Source organism: Apus apus, chromosome 2, assembly GCF_020740795.1.
Source record: "Apus apus isolate bApuApu2 chromosome 2, bApuApu2.pri.cur, whole genome shotgun sequence".
NCBI classification, from domain to species: Eukaryota; Metazoa; Chordata; class Aves; order Apodiformes; family Apodidae; genus Apus; species Apus apus.
Genome location: NC_067283.1, coordinates 120,934,004 through 120,949,196, shown reverse-complemented (window position 1 = coordinate 120,949,196; position 15,193 = coordinate 120,934,004). Strand labels below are relative to the sequence as shown.

At 36.6% G+C, this 15,193-nt stretch overlaps 1 protein-coding gene across 4 annotated transcripts in view; it reads left to right on the top strand.

Moving 5' to 3' along the window:
• The window catches only part of PDE7A (phosphodiesterase 7A), a 74,592-nt gene that overhangs the window by 42,160 nt on the left and 17,239 nt on the right, over nt 1-15,193 (top strand). For 2 of the 4 annotated variants that reach the window (XM_051609884.1, XM_051609882.1), the window contains exon 3: nt 5,137-5,220. The exons of 1 other annotated variant lie outside the window; for it this stretch is intronic. In XM_051609884.1, the coding sequence (XP_051465844.1) occupies nt 5,137-5,220 (84 nt within the window). Of the gene's footprint in view, nt 1-1,158; nt 1,418-3,440; nt 3,503-4,610; nt 5,221-15,193 lie in introns of those variants that run through there. One more of the 4 variants, XM_051609885.1, reaches the window with a different exon arrangement.

Here is a 15,193-nt window from a genome sequence, read left to right as displayed (position 1 = left end):
TTAAGAATGAATAAATTCAATTAGGTTTTTTTGAAAGAAATGTGAAGTATTGCGTTTCCCATACAGTGGTGTAATGGTGGGGTTTTTTGTTTGTTTGCTATTTATTTTAGTACACTTTAGCAGAGGAAGCTGTAAGGAATCCTCAGCTGTACCTAACAGGAAGTTAGGCACAGTCATGAGAGGTTTTGCCTTTTACTTGGATGGTTGTTATTCCTAACAGACTGTATCTGCTAATACACTGTACCTTGATAAGGTGTTAATTTTAGCAGACCAAAAATATAAAGCTAGGGGTATGTAGGTCACATCCCTCTGCCTCTTTTTAGTTATGCTGGCCATAGCATTGCTTCCTGTAAAGATTTCAGGCTGTTCCAGTGGGAATGCAGTGGAAGTTAATTTGCCCCAAGTAAATGGAAATACATGTGGTATGGTAGTATTTCCAGGTTCAATTTAAAAGATCATATTTTAGGGGCACACTAAGTAAACAACTAACTCTGTCTTAATCAGTGTCGATATAAACAAACAGTGTTGACTCTAATGACTCATCTGTCATACCCTGTTCCCAAAATACACTCTAAGCCACTCCCAAGTGGCTTATTTACTATTTTAAAATACAGATACAGATGCAGCATTGTAGAATTTTTCTTTTAAGACCTTGGAAGGGCTAATATATCTGCATCACCTCAGTCAGCTACTTCTCTCAGCAACTATGAGGAATTCTCAACAGTGCGTCAGTGTAATCTTGATACTCTTGTTTTTTTCTTTGCTTCATTGGTTTCTTTTTCCTGTTGTTTTGTATTGCCTGAAAGTTTTGCCACAGCGCATGGGATGGGAAGACTAGGACACTGACTGCTTGTGTTGGTGAGCATGCACCTCTTGGGTAAAACTGGGGCATTTTACTCTCCTTTAGAGGTCTCAGTTGCTTCAAATAGAAAACAGTGGAGGCAAGCTGTTGTGTAATGCAGGTGCTCACTGTTCTCTGGTGCAGTTGTTCTGTTGTATTCCTTTTGCTTTAACTCTGGCATGTTCGGCTGACCTGTCATCTGTTTCTCCAACAAATTCAATAGGAACTTTAATCTCTGAAGCTAGTAATTCTTTGTGGGAATCCAGCTCTTCACAACTTCATGGCTTTGGCTTGGGTGCTTTACCTTGAGGTGGCTGCCCTTATTTCTGCTCCCAGCTGTCGTCTGTGATCTGAGATTTCTACCCCTGCTCCAGAAGGCCTCAGCTTCCCGAGCAGCTGCCGCATTGTTACTGTGCCACACTGGAGTATTAGGGTAGCACGAAGTATGTGCTGTGTAACCCTAATGCGCAGGGATGTCAGCTGTGGTATTTCAGCTGCATTGTAAGTATCAGATCGGTCCTTGCGGTGTGAGCAGAAATCAGAGAGAAGGGTAGGAACTAAAGAACCTGTTTCAAGGTAAGTTTTTTTTACAGCCCTGATTCCTTTTCAGTTTTCAGTAGCTGCATACCTCCCTCTTAACATTCCTTCTTCCACTATTTATTCAGTCTTCAACTGAGTTTCCGCTTATATCGCCTTTGTTTTAAAAATGAAAGCAATCCTGGTCATGTAGAAGTATTCTGGAAATAATTATATAGTTCAGTAGTCACACAGTTTGGTCGCATTTAGCAGACACAATCAGATTTTGAAGGGAAGGCTTAGTGTTTTTTAAATGTTTTTCTTGATTCTTTGGATTTGCAGAAACTCTCAAAGAGCAAAAAATGGTTCCTGGAAGTCCAGTGTCATTAAGATACTGGACTTGAATATATTCCCCTAAGGAAACAGAGGAGTCTTTTCAGAGTGGCTAAAGAGACACTTAAGATAAAAACTGTCAGCTTGCTACTGCTTCTGCCCCCTCAAGGAACTTTTTCCAGTAAGCAAACAGTGCAGTCTGGTTGTTTCAAGAGATTTTGTAACTACTTTGACAGTGTTTTTTAAAAGGTCTAAACACATGAAAACTTCTTACAAGTTCATCTGGTTTAGGTATTGAATTTTAATTATCTTTCAGCTACCATGATAATAATTGGCTCTGAGGTGGGACTCCTGTTGTTGTTTGAGGGAATTATGTATTGGTGTCCTTATGTTTGATAAAAGTTACCATAAATATCAAATGTCTTCTGCCTTTTTTAAAAGTTACCTATGATGACAAACATGTTTCTTCCTTAAGATTGCATTCAGTATAATTTCCAAGTTACAGGGTTACAAAAAACTCGTGCAGGATTTTCCAAGTAAATCAATGCAAATATGTTACATGCAAACACAACAGTGGGTTTGTTTGAGATTTACTCCTCTTTGCAGGTCAGGTTAACTGAACACCATAACGATAGCCCAGTGTTTCTGGATGTTTTGGGACTAAGTATACATAAGCAGTAGAGATTAGTCTCACTGTGCTAAGAGCACAGCATTTCAGAATGTGCTAATGTGCTGCCAGTTTAATGCTGTTCCTTTTTATGCTGTTGTACACATGGAAACTTCAGATGGCTGCATGGTATCTTCAAATTCTACTCGTTCCAATTTTTCCAAGCAGGTTTTTTGGTCTGAAATATTGAAAAATGTAGTAGTTCTGTACAATGATGATGGAGACAGCTCTTCTGCTTTTGTTTGGGCCCAGTAGGAATTCCTACTTTTTTTACTGTGATGAATTCCGGTTCTGTAGCAGTGATCACCTTTTTCCAGAATGAATCCAGATTTATTCTAAAAAAATTAATCCATTGTTGAGATCTTGGTTCCTTGCAAAATACTCTCTACTTCTACAACAATCAAGGAGAGATAATTTGGTTTGCCAACTATTTAACAAAAATACATTGCTTTCCTTGCTGAGAATTTCTCATTTCATATGTGTGCAAGTAAATACACTCATTTTACCTTCCTCTTGCTACAGTTGTCTTTTTAATAGTTTACTGTGTGTATTTTTTTAAATGTAATTTATTTTGGCTGACTAAATACATGTTTAAGTAATTTCTGTTAGATGCAATGTGGTTAGTTGCATTTCTGCATTTCACTTGTAGACAGTTTTTCTTGTTTTCCTGCTCAAAAATCCACAACACAGTGAGCATTTCAAGGGTAACAGGGATACTGTTATACTATCTAACATATTAGACTAGGTACTAGTAAAGAGAGAACAAAGCAGAGAGACATTTTCTGGATATCATTTATCAGATGAACCTGCTTGTTATTTGCAGAATTCCATGTTAGTCTCAGGTATTTTTTCTGTGAACTTTTCCTATTATTGACACTTGGAACAAGTAAGTTGTTCATCAAAACCTACATTGTACACTGACTTAAACTATTCGCTAATTCACATTGTGGTTGGTAAACTTTGAAAATTAAGACTGCCTTGAAAACTAATTATAAATCATGAACTTGTATCACCTTTTCTGTAAAAAAAAAAAAAAAATTAGCTCTATTGAAAACCCCTCTTTTTATTTTTCTTTTAATTCAGCTGGTGAAATAATTCACACAGCTCTAGCTATGACTGATTTCCCAGATAAATATGAGTGAAAGGTAATGAAAGTTGCATTTTCCTCTGTGTAAACTGATACTTTCATACACAGCTACTAATGCATTTGCCTCTACTTTTTTCCAAAATTTCCTCCCTTTTTCTTTTTAATTAACTTACTTTGAAATAAAATTCATCAGTTGCCTGTGCCTAACAGAAGAGTTCTACAGTTTGCTGCCTCTGTATTGCCTGGAACAAGACAAGCAAGCCTTTTGCACTCTGCTCAGATGAATGCTTGAAACCTTTATAAGTAATATATTGTCAAGGGTCTGAAAAATATTTACTGGTAGTAATTGTGCTACTTTCCTGTGCAGCTCTGTTAAGATTTTCAGTTTCAAAAAAGCAAAAGGAGTAATAATTGAAATCAACATGTAGTTTGTATGTTTTACTGATCTGTAAGCTCTAGATTAATTATTTGGGGAGCCCTGGATCTACTTACCTTTTTTGTGGTCTTTCCAGTGTGCCTCACAAAATAACACTATAGGTGTGTCAGTGGTTATAGATATGTATCTCTAGAAAGATACTTGTTAAGTATTGAAAGTATATTACTGAAGATTTAGTCAGTGTCTTTAGCTGTTTTCTGAGAAGTTGCCTGCTTCAGCATTACAAATTAGCAGGTTGGATAAGAAGAGGAAAAGATGTTAGAATATTATTAGTTGCTGGAAATTAAATAGCTGTATCTTTATTTTGTTCTTATAAAATCAGTCTTAGTTTCCTTGTGTTAAATATTTAGTTTTGATTCATATTAAGATCACTGTGTTTGAGGAGAGAATAAAAACTTGAAGGATTTTAACAATTAAAAACCAGAACATTTTCACATCCTAAATTTCACTTTTTTTTTTTTTTTATTTGATCAAATGCAGAACTACTGCATTTGATTCTCAAAGGTTTGCCCAAATTGGTAAATGTGAAGGGATTCTAAGTGAAAGCTTTTAATCTGTGTGAACTACTTAAATTAATGCATACAAATACCTAATAAAATAATACTGATCAGCTTTCAGTTGGTAATATGCATAAGTAGAACTCAACTAGCATGCTAAAAGATGCTAGAAGCTAACTGCAGTACAAAATAGTTTGATAAAATTTTAATACTGAGTTTTGGTATTTCAATAGGCTCTTGTGTAATATTCAAACAGCTGAGTGCAAGTAAGTAAACGCTAGTGGAAAAATATTCAATTATGTAATATAAAACCGTATTGTAACTAGCTTATTTGCTAAAAGCTGCCATTTCTAGAAGCTGAGTCTTTTTTCTATTATACAAAATGTTATCGTTTTATGTGTTACTGAAGAACAAATCGACTTTTAATGTTCTTGTTTCTTGTCATATTAAGGTGCATTTTTACCATACTGGTCCAGCAAGCTGTTCCTAATTTCACCTGAATGCTTATCACATGCTTCTGGCAACGTATGCTTAGGCAGGAGGGATTTTGACAAGAAAGCATGCGATTGCATGTTTAACAAGTCTTCAAACTTTGTTTTGAATTTCACCTTTAGAACAAAAAGCATTGAAATAGACCTCTTGTTTGAATAACCCTCCTCCATTAAGTACATGAATCTTTACCCCTCCAGGCTATGTTAATTTGCATTTTATCTCTGCCACTCTTCCACACTTTTATTTCACTCTTGACCCTGTTTCTAGGAGATGTGCGAGTAAGAAGTCGGGCAGGATTTGAAACAGAGAGAAGAGGTTCTCATCCATACATTGATTTCCGTATTTTTCACTGTAAGTATTTAAAAGCAGATAATTGACAAATAAGCGAAGGCTTCCATTAGTTTTAACTACTGAGCCTCTAAAAATAAGGTTAGCAGCTTATATAGCAAGACCATTTTTTATACTACTTAGGAAGATCTTCCGTGCTGCTTCATTACCAAAAATAAGAGTAAAGCCTTCAGTGCCAGATTCTTGTTTTGAAAAAATAAGTAGAAACTCATTGAATTTAGATCTGAATCCCTACGGAAATGAAGACTGTCTTGTATGCAGCTGCTGATGTGTGTGCGAGTTTACTTGGCAGACACAGTCAGTGGAGAGGAATTCTTCCCTGCTTCTATAAAGCATCAGAAAGGCCTGGTCAAGGCTGAAGTTTGAAGAGAATTACAGTAGGTGTCAGTATTTTTGATCTGATCATAATCAATTAACATATGCTCAAAGATGTAGCTGGAACTTAAATTGTTTGGACCTTGATAAATCTTACATTAAGATTAAAGTGTTAAAAGAAAATAGCTGAAAAAAAAAGTGTTTTAGGAAACAGTTTTTCTCAGTTACAATAAGATTATTTTCTGATAATTTAACCTTTTTTACAACTATATTGTTATAACTAAGTATAAAAACTTTAATAACCACTAATATGCGGCAAAAGTGCAGGGAGTTTAAATCTTAATTATGCCAATAATATTGATGTATTAAGTGTCATAAAGTATCTATACTGAGGTTGTATGAGCAAAATTCCGAGTACTCTGAATGCAGTGGAGAGATTTAGAAAAACTACTTCATGGTAACAAGTGTGGTTGTAATTATCTTCTTAATAAAAATGAGTGGCAGAAGTTGTGCTAATTATTATTCTGATCTTAACTGAAGTTAATCTTTTTAACAGTAGATAATTTCTTAAATTTAAAACTTAAAGCTTTTATTTTCATTCAAAAGCTAGTATCATGAAATAGGTGAGAAAACAAAGTTTGAAGAGTATTGATTTTTTTCAATAAAGAGGTTAAGAATTCTATCTCAAATCCTAGTAATTCTATTGGGTATAAAAAAAATTCTTGTGTAGAAACAGCATGTGATTTATGAATTGCATAAATTTTTCTTGTCATGTATCTATAAGTACGTGGCATTTGATGTTGAGATGGGGAAATGTTAACAAGCATTAAAAGCTACCTTTTAAAGGCAGTCATGTATGGTATTATTGCTTTTGTCAAATTAACTGTGTTTTCTGTGGTACTCATCATGCTGTTTCTTTCCATTTTGATGATTGTGCATCAGGCACCTCATGACTAATCAGGACAAGGATTTTCACACCCTTTCTTCTTGCCCCTACTTGTTCAGGTTCAGGCACCAACTTTTAGCAACATCAACTGTGGTGTCTGATGACAGCAAAGAATGTTGCTAGGAGGCCCAAAAAATTCTTTGGTTATAACTTGCATCTCAAATCAGCTGCTGTGGCACTTTTCAGAGTTGCCATATTATAGTCAGAATTTTTTGCCCTTCAGGATTGTGGCCTGTTGTGGCATTGCTCTTTGACTTCCGACTCTTGCTTTCTGGAGATTATCTGCAAGTCATAAGGAATTTGGCCCCATCTTTCACCCTATCACATTATTATCTACTAACATACAGAAGTGTTTGGTTTTTTAAATGAGTAAAATATTTTCTTTTTCACTGCAGTGCTAATTTAGTCCTGATCAGTGTATCTTCAATTGTTTTAAGCAAAAGAGTTTTAGTATAGTATAGTCAGACTGTGGGTAGAGAGAAGTTGTGGGAATCGTGTTTGATCTAATGTTTGGGATATTCTCTTTGCCCTTCCCTGGTAACTCCAGAATGCTTTTGCCACATGGAGCTGAAAAGTGTTCACCCATATGAGCAACAGACAGCATGTGAGAGGAGCCAGCCCAGGCAGCTCTTCTGTGCTGGGGGCAAAAAGCTGGACTAAAAGGGGGTCTCTTTGCAGCTGAAGCAGAATAAACCATCTGTATATTGGCTTCCCCTATGCCCCAGCTGCATACAGAGCATCAGTACTGCATGAATATGCTTCCTTCATGGTGTTTGTCAAGTTTCACTGTAACTTTTTTCTGCTTTCCACTAACTTTACTGTCAATAAAATGTTTTGCAGTGGTCATTGCTTACCCGTTTTGAAGATGACTGGTGTGTTGGCTGTCATTCGCTGTGTTGAAGCTTTATTGCCGTTTTGTATTTTGCTTAGCTGACTTCTGTCATTCAGTATTATTTTGTTTTTCTGTTACTGATGTTTTGTGAAGAAATTGAATGTTTTTCAGGAAGTCCAGCTCTTCTTTTTCCAATATTTTTAATAGGCTCTTAATATTTTATTGGTAGGTTTGAAGACTGTTGGATTTTTTAAACACATTACTCTATTTTCAGGAAGCTACTGTGGTTATTTTTTGTTACAGTCACTGTTTTTTCATAACATTATTTTTACTTGCAACTTTAACTAGTGTTACAAAGGTAAAGTTTATTAGCATTTAGTTTTTAAGACCACTTCTGTTTCTTCCTAAGGATTATAAGCTCAGTGTCTGCATCTTCACCAAGGAGTTGTGTAACTGGCACATGAATATTCAGGTTTCTGAATAGGCTAGAAGTATTTTTAGTGTTAACTACTTTCTTAGAAACTAAATGTGAAAGTGGTTGTTGAAAAAAACGTCTTTATTGTTGTTGCTAGAGGTGGTGGTATGGCAGTAATAGCTGAGGATTATTAAATGCAGGATTTGACTGATGAGCAAACTAAGTTTGTTGGATGGTAGTTTTCCTTCTTTGTTATCTGTTATTCCAGAAGCCACGTTTTTATAGCTAATTGCAGGATCTAGCCAGGAGGAATAGCTCAGTAAACAAGACTTTTGTTTCAACAAGGCTGCTTTCTGAGGAGTGGAGAAAGCCAGGATTGTATTCTTTGTATTGGCTGGTAATTGGTTAATATTGGGCCATGAATTAGGAGTTTTATTCTGTTACTGTGGTCTGTTGATTATGTCTGTGTGGGAACCATGGACATAAACTCAAGTTAGCAGCTGAAAGCTGCCATTTCTGGAGAGGAGAGAGCAACCACTTAACTTTCTTCCTCAGAAGTAAATTTTTACCTTAAATACCCTGCTTTGGCTTTGTTCAGTGGATGGGCATATTTCACAGTTGCAAAGTAAATTGCTCACAGTTTAATATTTTATCGAGTTGAATATAAAGCACTGGATCTGCTTGTCACCCCTTGGGTGAGAAGGAGGGAGTTTGGCCGTTAACTGTCTTGACAACCCAGCATGTACTGTTTGCTTTTCAGGGAAGTTACTGAGAAAGTAATTGCAGGGGTATAACCACTTTTTCTGTCTGTTGGTTTCAACAGACTACAGTTAATGGGGCTACTTCTTTTTTTTTACTTTGCTAAAGACATTATAGGTAGTAATTCAGTCTGCGGTATTGGCAGAATATGTTGATAAAAGCTAATGCAAAACAAAATCTTTGGTAGGAGACTTGGTAGATGACAGTGTAAAAATATTCCCTTTTTCAGAAATAAAGCAGCAGTAAAATTTTAGGTTTTGTTCTCTTGCTATTAAGAGGTTGTCAGTAATGGCTGTTTTATATGTATATGTCTGTGCATATATATCTATATAGAAACACACTTAAGAAACTTTAATTGGGTTTGTGAGGACTTCCTAGCATGCACAAAGGAATATGTAATATGCCCAAATCACTCCCTGTCTCACTTGGGGAAAAAAAAACAACAGCACATGTGGTGGGTGACGTGTACAGTGTGTTATAATGAGGAAGGTAAGCCAAAATGAATAAAGTGAAGCTAAAGTGAATAATTAAGAAAACAGCAAAAATATTGGGAGGAGTCTTATGCAGCTGCAACTGAAATTAATGCTTTCACATTTCCCTTTTAGGAAAGATTTGTTGGATATAGGTCTGGAAGAACCAGACAAAAACTGAATACTTTGTTTTTTTGAAGAGGAAACATTATTTTTTTTTTTTGCTTACTTTTCCTATTATATCTGCACCAAAATAGAAAAGACCTAGTCTAGTCAGAGCATGCTCCTATGGGGAGATGGTGGTGTTGCCAAGACATGTGGCTCTGTTTTGTGTTTCATAGATAATTGAATATGCCACATCTGTGAATTAAAATACCTTTAAAAGAAAGGTTTTTTTGAGTTAATCAGTGCGTTGCTGTAAACATTTATCAATGACTTCAATTGAATCAGATTGATGCTTGCATACAATATAGTGCTTCACACAGGAGAGAAAGCAATGTAATGGAAACTTATGACATCATTCAGACTTAAATGGTTCTTCTCCTTAGTTGTGTATAGAGCCTTCTTAGCAGGGAAAAGAAAGGAATAATTAGGTGACTTTTATAGGTGATGGATAAAAGTAATTCTCTTTCTTAAGAGTGCAAACACATGAAGAAATTCCAGTTTATCTTCAGTTTATAATTTTCAGACTGTGTACTTGGAAATTGCAGTTCATGGAACATTTTATATGCTCATTTGAGATCAGAGTCATAGAATGGTTTGGGTGGGAAGGGACCTGAAATATCTTCTAGTTCCAACTCCCCTGCTCTGGGCAGGGACACCTCCCACTAGACTAGGTTGCTCAACGCCCCATCCAACCTGGCCTTGAACACTTCCAGACATGGGGCATCCACAGCTGCCCTGGGCAGCCTGTTCCAGTGTCTCACCACCCTTATAGTGGAGAATTTCTTTCTGAATACCTAACCTAAATCTGTGCTTTATCACTTTAAAACCATTACCCCTTGTCCTATTGCTACATGCCCTGGTAAAATGATCCTCTCCAGATTTCCTGTAGGCTTCCTTCAGGTACTGGAAAGCCTGGCAAAGATGCTAGAATTCACTTTTTGCAGTGCTGTTTTGAACTTTGCAGTTTTTCACTCACAAGTCAGTATAAAGGTTTACCTTGGACTGTGAATTTAGACTTCTCTTGTATGAGAGACAAAGAGGACAAAGAAGAGAGAACAATTCAAATCCAAATGGCTTGCCTTAAACAATTGGGCAAGTCTTTGTGTGACAGCACCTCATCATGCTTTTGACAATACCATCTAGAGGTTGAGAGAAAATGAGCATAGTCCAGATGAAGTTGACTGCCCTTTTTATTTCAAGAAAACAGAGGAATTACCTAGCTGAATCTGGTTAAGAGTAATTGTCCATCTTGTTCAACAGTCTGCTGTGAAGAAGGGTGAGTTTCACAATGAGTGAAGTCATGCAGGAAGATTTCTGTGTGGTCATAGGATGAATGAAGTATTTGTTTCCCTGTGAAAATACCAGCACTGAGGAGTGCAAAGCTTGTACTCCAGAGATTTCTCTAAAAGCTGCCTTTCTGTGAGGGAGGCATTCTGAAATTGTCATCTAATTATTCACAATCCAGATTATTCAATTAAATTGTTTTCCTCAATGCAAGTGAAATTTTGACTTCAGTTTAATGTGGAGAATGCAGTCACACAAGAGCAAGTCACAAAATGCCCAAAATGCACAAAATACTGCTTTGGCCAACAGAAAACGGTGAAGATAAACTTGAAGTGAAAAGTCAGCTTGAAGTGAGCTTGGTTAAAAAAGATTGCAGGTTAAAAGCTTCCAATATAGCATACAAGACAGAATAAAGGACAGATTTTTTTTTTCTATTTTTATTTTACTCTGTTATATTGTTATTTTATCTAGAATTTCTTCTTCTCAAGTTTCTGTAAAACAGCATGTGCATTCTAGAGTCTTGCCCTGGTACAACTCAGTGTTTTATTGCTGAGGTAAGTTTTACCATAGAAGAAGAGACAGCCACATTCTAGGTTTGGGTTGTTTTTTTTTAAACACTGGACAATTTGGCATGAGGTGTGCAAACATTCTTTTGTTTTCATCTCTGCTTCTAGTTTTACTTTTGTATAGACGGTCATACAAACTCTCAAGGGATATTCTTTTTCTGTCAACCACATTCTGTTGCTATAGAATTTCTTTGATTTCTGTGGGTGAAAAATAGCCTTGTATATACTGCTTCCTAGTACTAAGGTAATTGCAGTCTGAAGATAATTGTGCAGTCCAGCACAGGAATGGCATTGTTCAGTTTACTTAGTTTTGTATCCTTCCTCTGAGGTGTTTACAGAAATATTATAAGTAGAATCTTTTAGATACCTTTTCAGTGTTTTCTTTATAATTCTGCTGTCGTGTAATGGCCTGCAGTACCATTGGGGAACTGGCATTTAGTTCATACTGAAGTAGTCTAATCTCTGTGCTTGGAGTAATTTCTCTCAAATTAGCTTTGCTTCGAGCAGAAAATTGGACCAAAGGACACTCAGAAGGCTCTTCTGTCCTTTCCAACCTGAATTATTCTAGCCTCTGTGGCACTACACTTGGCTAAGACAGTATTTCATTCTGTAAGGTCCTTCAGGAGTTACCTTTGGTGGTGGTGATGCCTAGGAGTTGATCTCCATCAGGGAGGATCTGTTTAAAACTACTGTGGAATTTTTATTAGAGTTATGGTACTACTAGAGTTCCTTGAAACATTACTTTTTCTAATTCCATTCAGAAGACACTTGCAAAGCCATGTTTATTTAACCAGTCCTTAACCTGCAGTGTATTTTTCAGTGATGGTTGTTATTTGGAAAAAAATGTATGAATGTGTGTATAAATACTATAAAACCAAATCAATCTGGCTTTAATTTTTTTATTTTAAGCTGAAGAGGGGGTATAGTGTCCTACGGTGATGCTAAGCAGGGCTTCGTAGTGTTTCTAAGGAAGACACGAAACATCTTCAGGAACAGGAACGATCCCCAAGGGCAGGTTGGATGGGGCCCTGGGCAACCTGATTTAGTGGGAGGTGTCCCTGCCCATATGGGGTGTTGGAACTAGGTGATCTTTAAGGTCCCTTCCAACTCAAACCATTCTATGAAGTGTAATAAGGTGATTTAGAAACCAGTAGTCTTGATAAGCAACTTTAAAATCCTTGCTGAAATTCTCTTCCAAACGAAATCACAGTTTTATGTGAAATGATTATATACTTTATTACTGGATATCCTAAAAGTATTTTAAAATGCAAATAATGAGTGGGAAACATAAAGAGGAGCTAAGTCGGCTGAAAATGTTTTTTAAAAATGTGCATGAATCTGAGACAATGCATTTCTTAATGGTTTGATGGGAATAGATGTGAAATTAGAATGCTTATGGGTCCCTCTAGTGGTGTAAAAGGATAGATAATACTTTCAATTTATTCATAAATAGAAAATTACTTGTATCCTGAAAGGCCTTAGAAATATGGTTATAATTGGCAGGTGAAATAGAATATTTCTTTCAAACATAGATATTTAGAAGTAATGGAAACTTTCAGATGTGTCAGATTTGGTAACAGTATCTGCTGTGTAAAAATGATAAATGTGTAGTTGTGTTTAATATGGAAAAATTGTGAGAGATTACTTCCATGAAGAGAATTCCTTAATTTTATTTTTTTTAGGCATAAACCTCATCTGGTGGACCTGCATATCTCAAATTTCAGGTGTCATGTTCAAACATCAGAAAGATCCATCCTCTCACATTTTTTTAATTCTTTTTTTTATGTTAGTTGCAGTGGCACTCAGTTAAGCTCTTTCTATTGCTAATAGTAAAATTCAGTGATTTTCATGGATACTTTCCCATTTATGCTGTAGCAGGGAAAAAATGGAGGGATAGTTCTTATGCTAAATAGTCATGTGTTGACTAGGACCCCATCAGAGGCTAAGAGTCTTTATCTTTGCATGAAAAGAAAGTTGAAGCATTTTGCTAGGATTTAAAGTTTCTATTAATAATAATAAAAAAAATCATAATTAAGTTGTCATTCTTCCTTTTGTTGTCTGTCCTTACTATATGAAAGATGCAGAAATTCTGAGATTAAATATATCAGTCTGTTACAATTTGGGAGTGATTGTCACTTGTCTTTTTATTTCAGCATAAGAAAAATAAATATTTAATATCTGTGTGCAATGTGATAAATTTTTTTTTTTTTAGATTTTCTTGAAGTACAACTCACTTGAAAGATTGGGAGTGGGAAGAAAGATTAAAATAAATGTCTTAGAATATGGATGAAATCTGTTGTATTAAGACAACTTGCATTATTTTCCTACTATGTATGCATAATAGCAAAATAACTGATGCTAGTTAACAGAATTATTATTTTTTCTTTATTTTAGAGGGAATTTTTAAAATTACATCAGCCTCTTAAGTGAGATGCTTAGAAACAAGAATATAATAATCTTGATTAAAAAGTAAATACATTGGGTTAAATAATAAGATTCAGGGTGATGCTCTTTAACTAGGTCAACCAAAGTAAAGAAGGGAAGAAGAATGTCACAGGAGAGCTGCTGTTGACTAGGCACAGAGGCCTGCAGTTTGTCTCCTGGTTCCTTGCATCAGTGGCACTTCTGAGTCCTGTAGTTTCCTTAACATGCCCAACATCCTGACTTTGCTTTCATTCTGTCTCAGTTCTCAAGACCGTATCTTTCATATACATTTATTTTCTCACTCTTAATTTGTACTAAAACTGTCCTTATCTCTTAAGAGCAAATGGTCACTTTTGGATATTAGAAAAGCATTTAACACACTGAAGGCTCCAAATGAAATGAAGGACATAATGGCTTGGGAGGAGGGATGTTTTTGCAATATGCTTTTTCTTGAGCAAATGTAATACACTCTTGACTTTCTTTCCTTTTTAAATACATTCTTGAACCTTGCTTTGGTAGGGTCTCTGAAATTAGCATCTCATTTTGTGACTCGTGATAGAGGAGGGTAGGCTGACATTCTCTTATTAATCATGCATATAAAGAGAATGAGTTTTCTGATTGTGCCGGGAGGGAAATACCGAGTTTCTATTGCACAACTTTATCGTTCAGTTTACCAGTCCTCCTCATGAGCTTGTCTTTTCTAGTTTGTCAGAACCCCAAAACAGTTGACTTTTTTTATCCAGAATAATAACTTATATATGAGGAAAAGGAAACTGCAAGCATGGATGCTATCAGTGTTCTTACAGCTGAAGAGCCTATCTTTTTTTTTGTTTTTCTTCTATATTCCCTCCCCTCCTTCTTGAAAGCTAGCTATTTTCTTTTTCATCCTGCCTTTTAAATTAATTACCTGTCAAGCCTCCACATCTGACTCACCTCTTCTGAATTGTCCCGTAGCAAATCTTTAGCTGTTAAAGAGAAAGCAATTTACTTTTTGGGGTGGTGTAGTCCTCCTGAATTAGATGTTCTGGAACAGCAGAAGGCTGGCAAGGCTCAAGATCTTTTCTTGTTCGGAAGTCATTCTGATCTTTGCAAATTTAAATGATAAGACATTTGGTCAAGCTGTTACTGTCTTAACTTGGGCTATATGTTTGGAATAAAGAGGAGTTTCAAAGGAAAGTGCAAAGTCCTGCCCCTGTGGAGGAACAACCTCAGGTACCAGCACAGGCTGGGAGCTGACCAGCTGTAAAGCTGTATAGAAGAACCTGGGGGTCTGGTGGACATGAAGCTCAACATTAGCCAGGAAAATGCCCTTGCAGCAAAGAAGGCAAACGGTATCCTGGGCTGTATTGGGAGGAACATTGCCAGCAGGTGAAGGGAGATGATCCTGCCCCTTATTCAGCACTGGTGAGGCCACACCTGGAGTGCTGTGTCCAGGTCTGGGCCCCCCAGAGCACAAGAGAGATGGACAAGATGGAGAGAATCCAGTGAAAGGTCGGTAGGATGGTTAAGGGGCTGATGAGGAAAGGCTGAGAGAGCTGGGACTGTTCAACCTGGAGATGAGAAAACTCAGGGGGGCATCTTATCAACATATGTAAATACCTGAAAGGAAGGTGCAAAGGGAAGGGAGCCAGGCTTTATCTAGGGGTGCCCAGTGACACGGTCACAGGCAATGGGCACAAACTGAAAGATGGGAGGTTGCATCTGAGAATCAGGAGACTCTGAGGGTGACCAGGCACTGGCACAGCTTGCCCAGGGGGGTTGGGAACTCTCCATCCTTGGAGATACTCAAAAGCTGCCTAG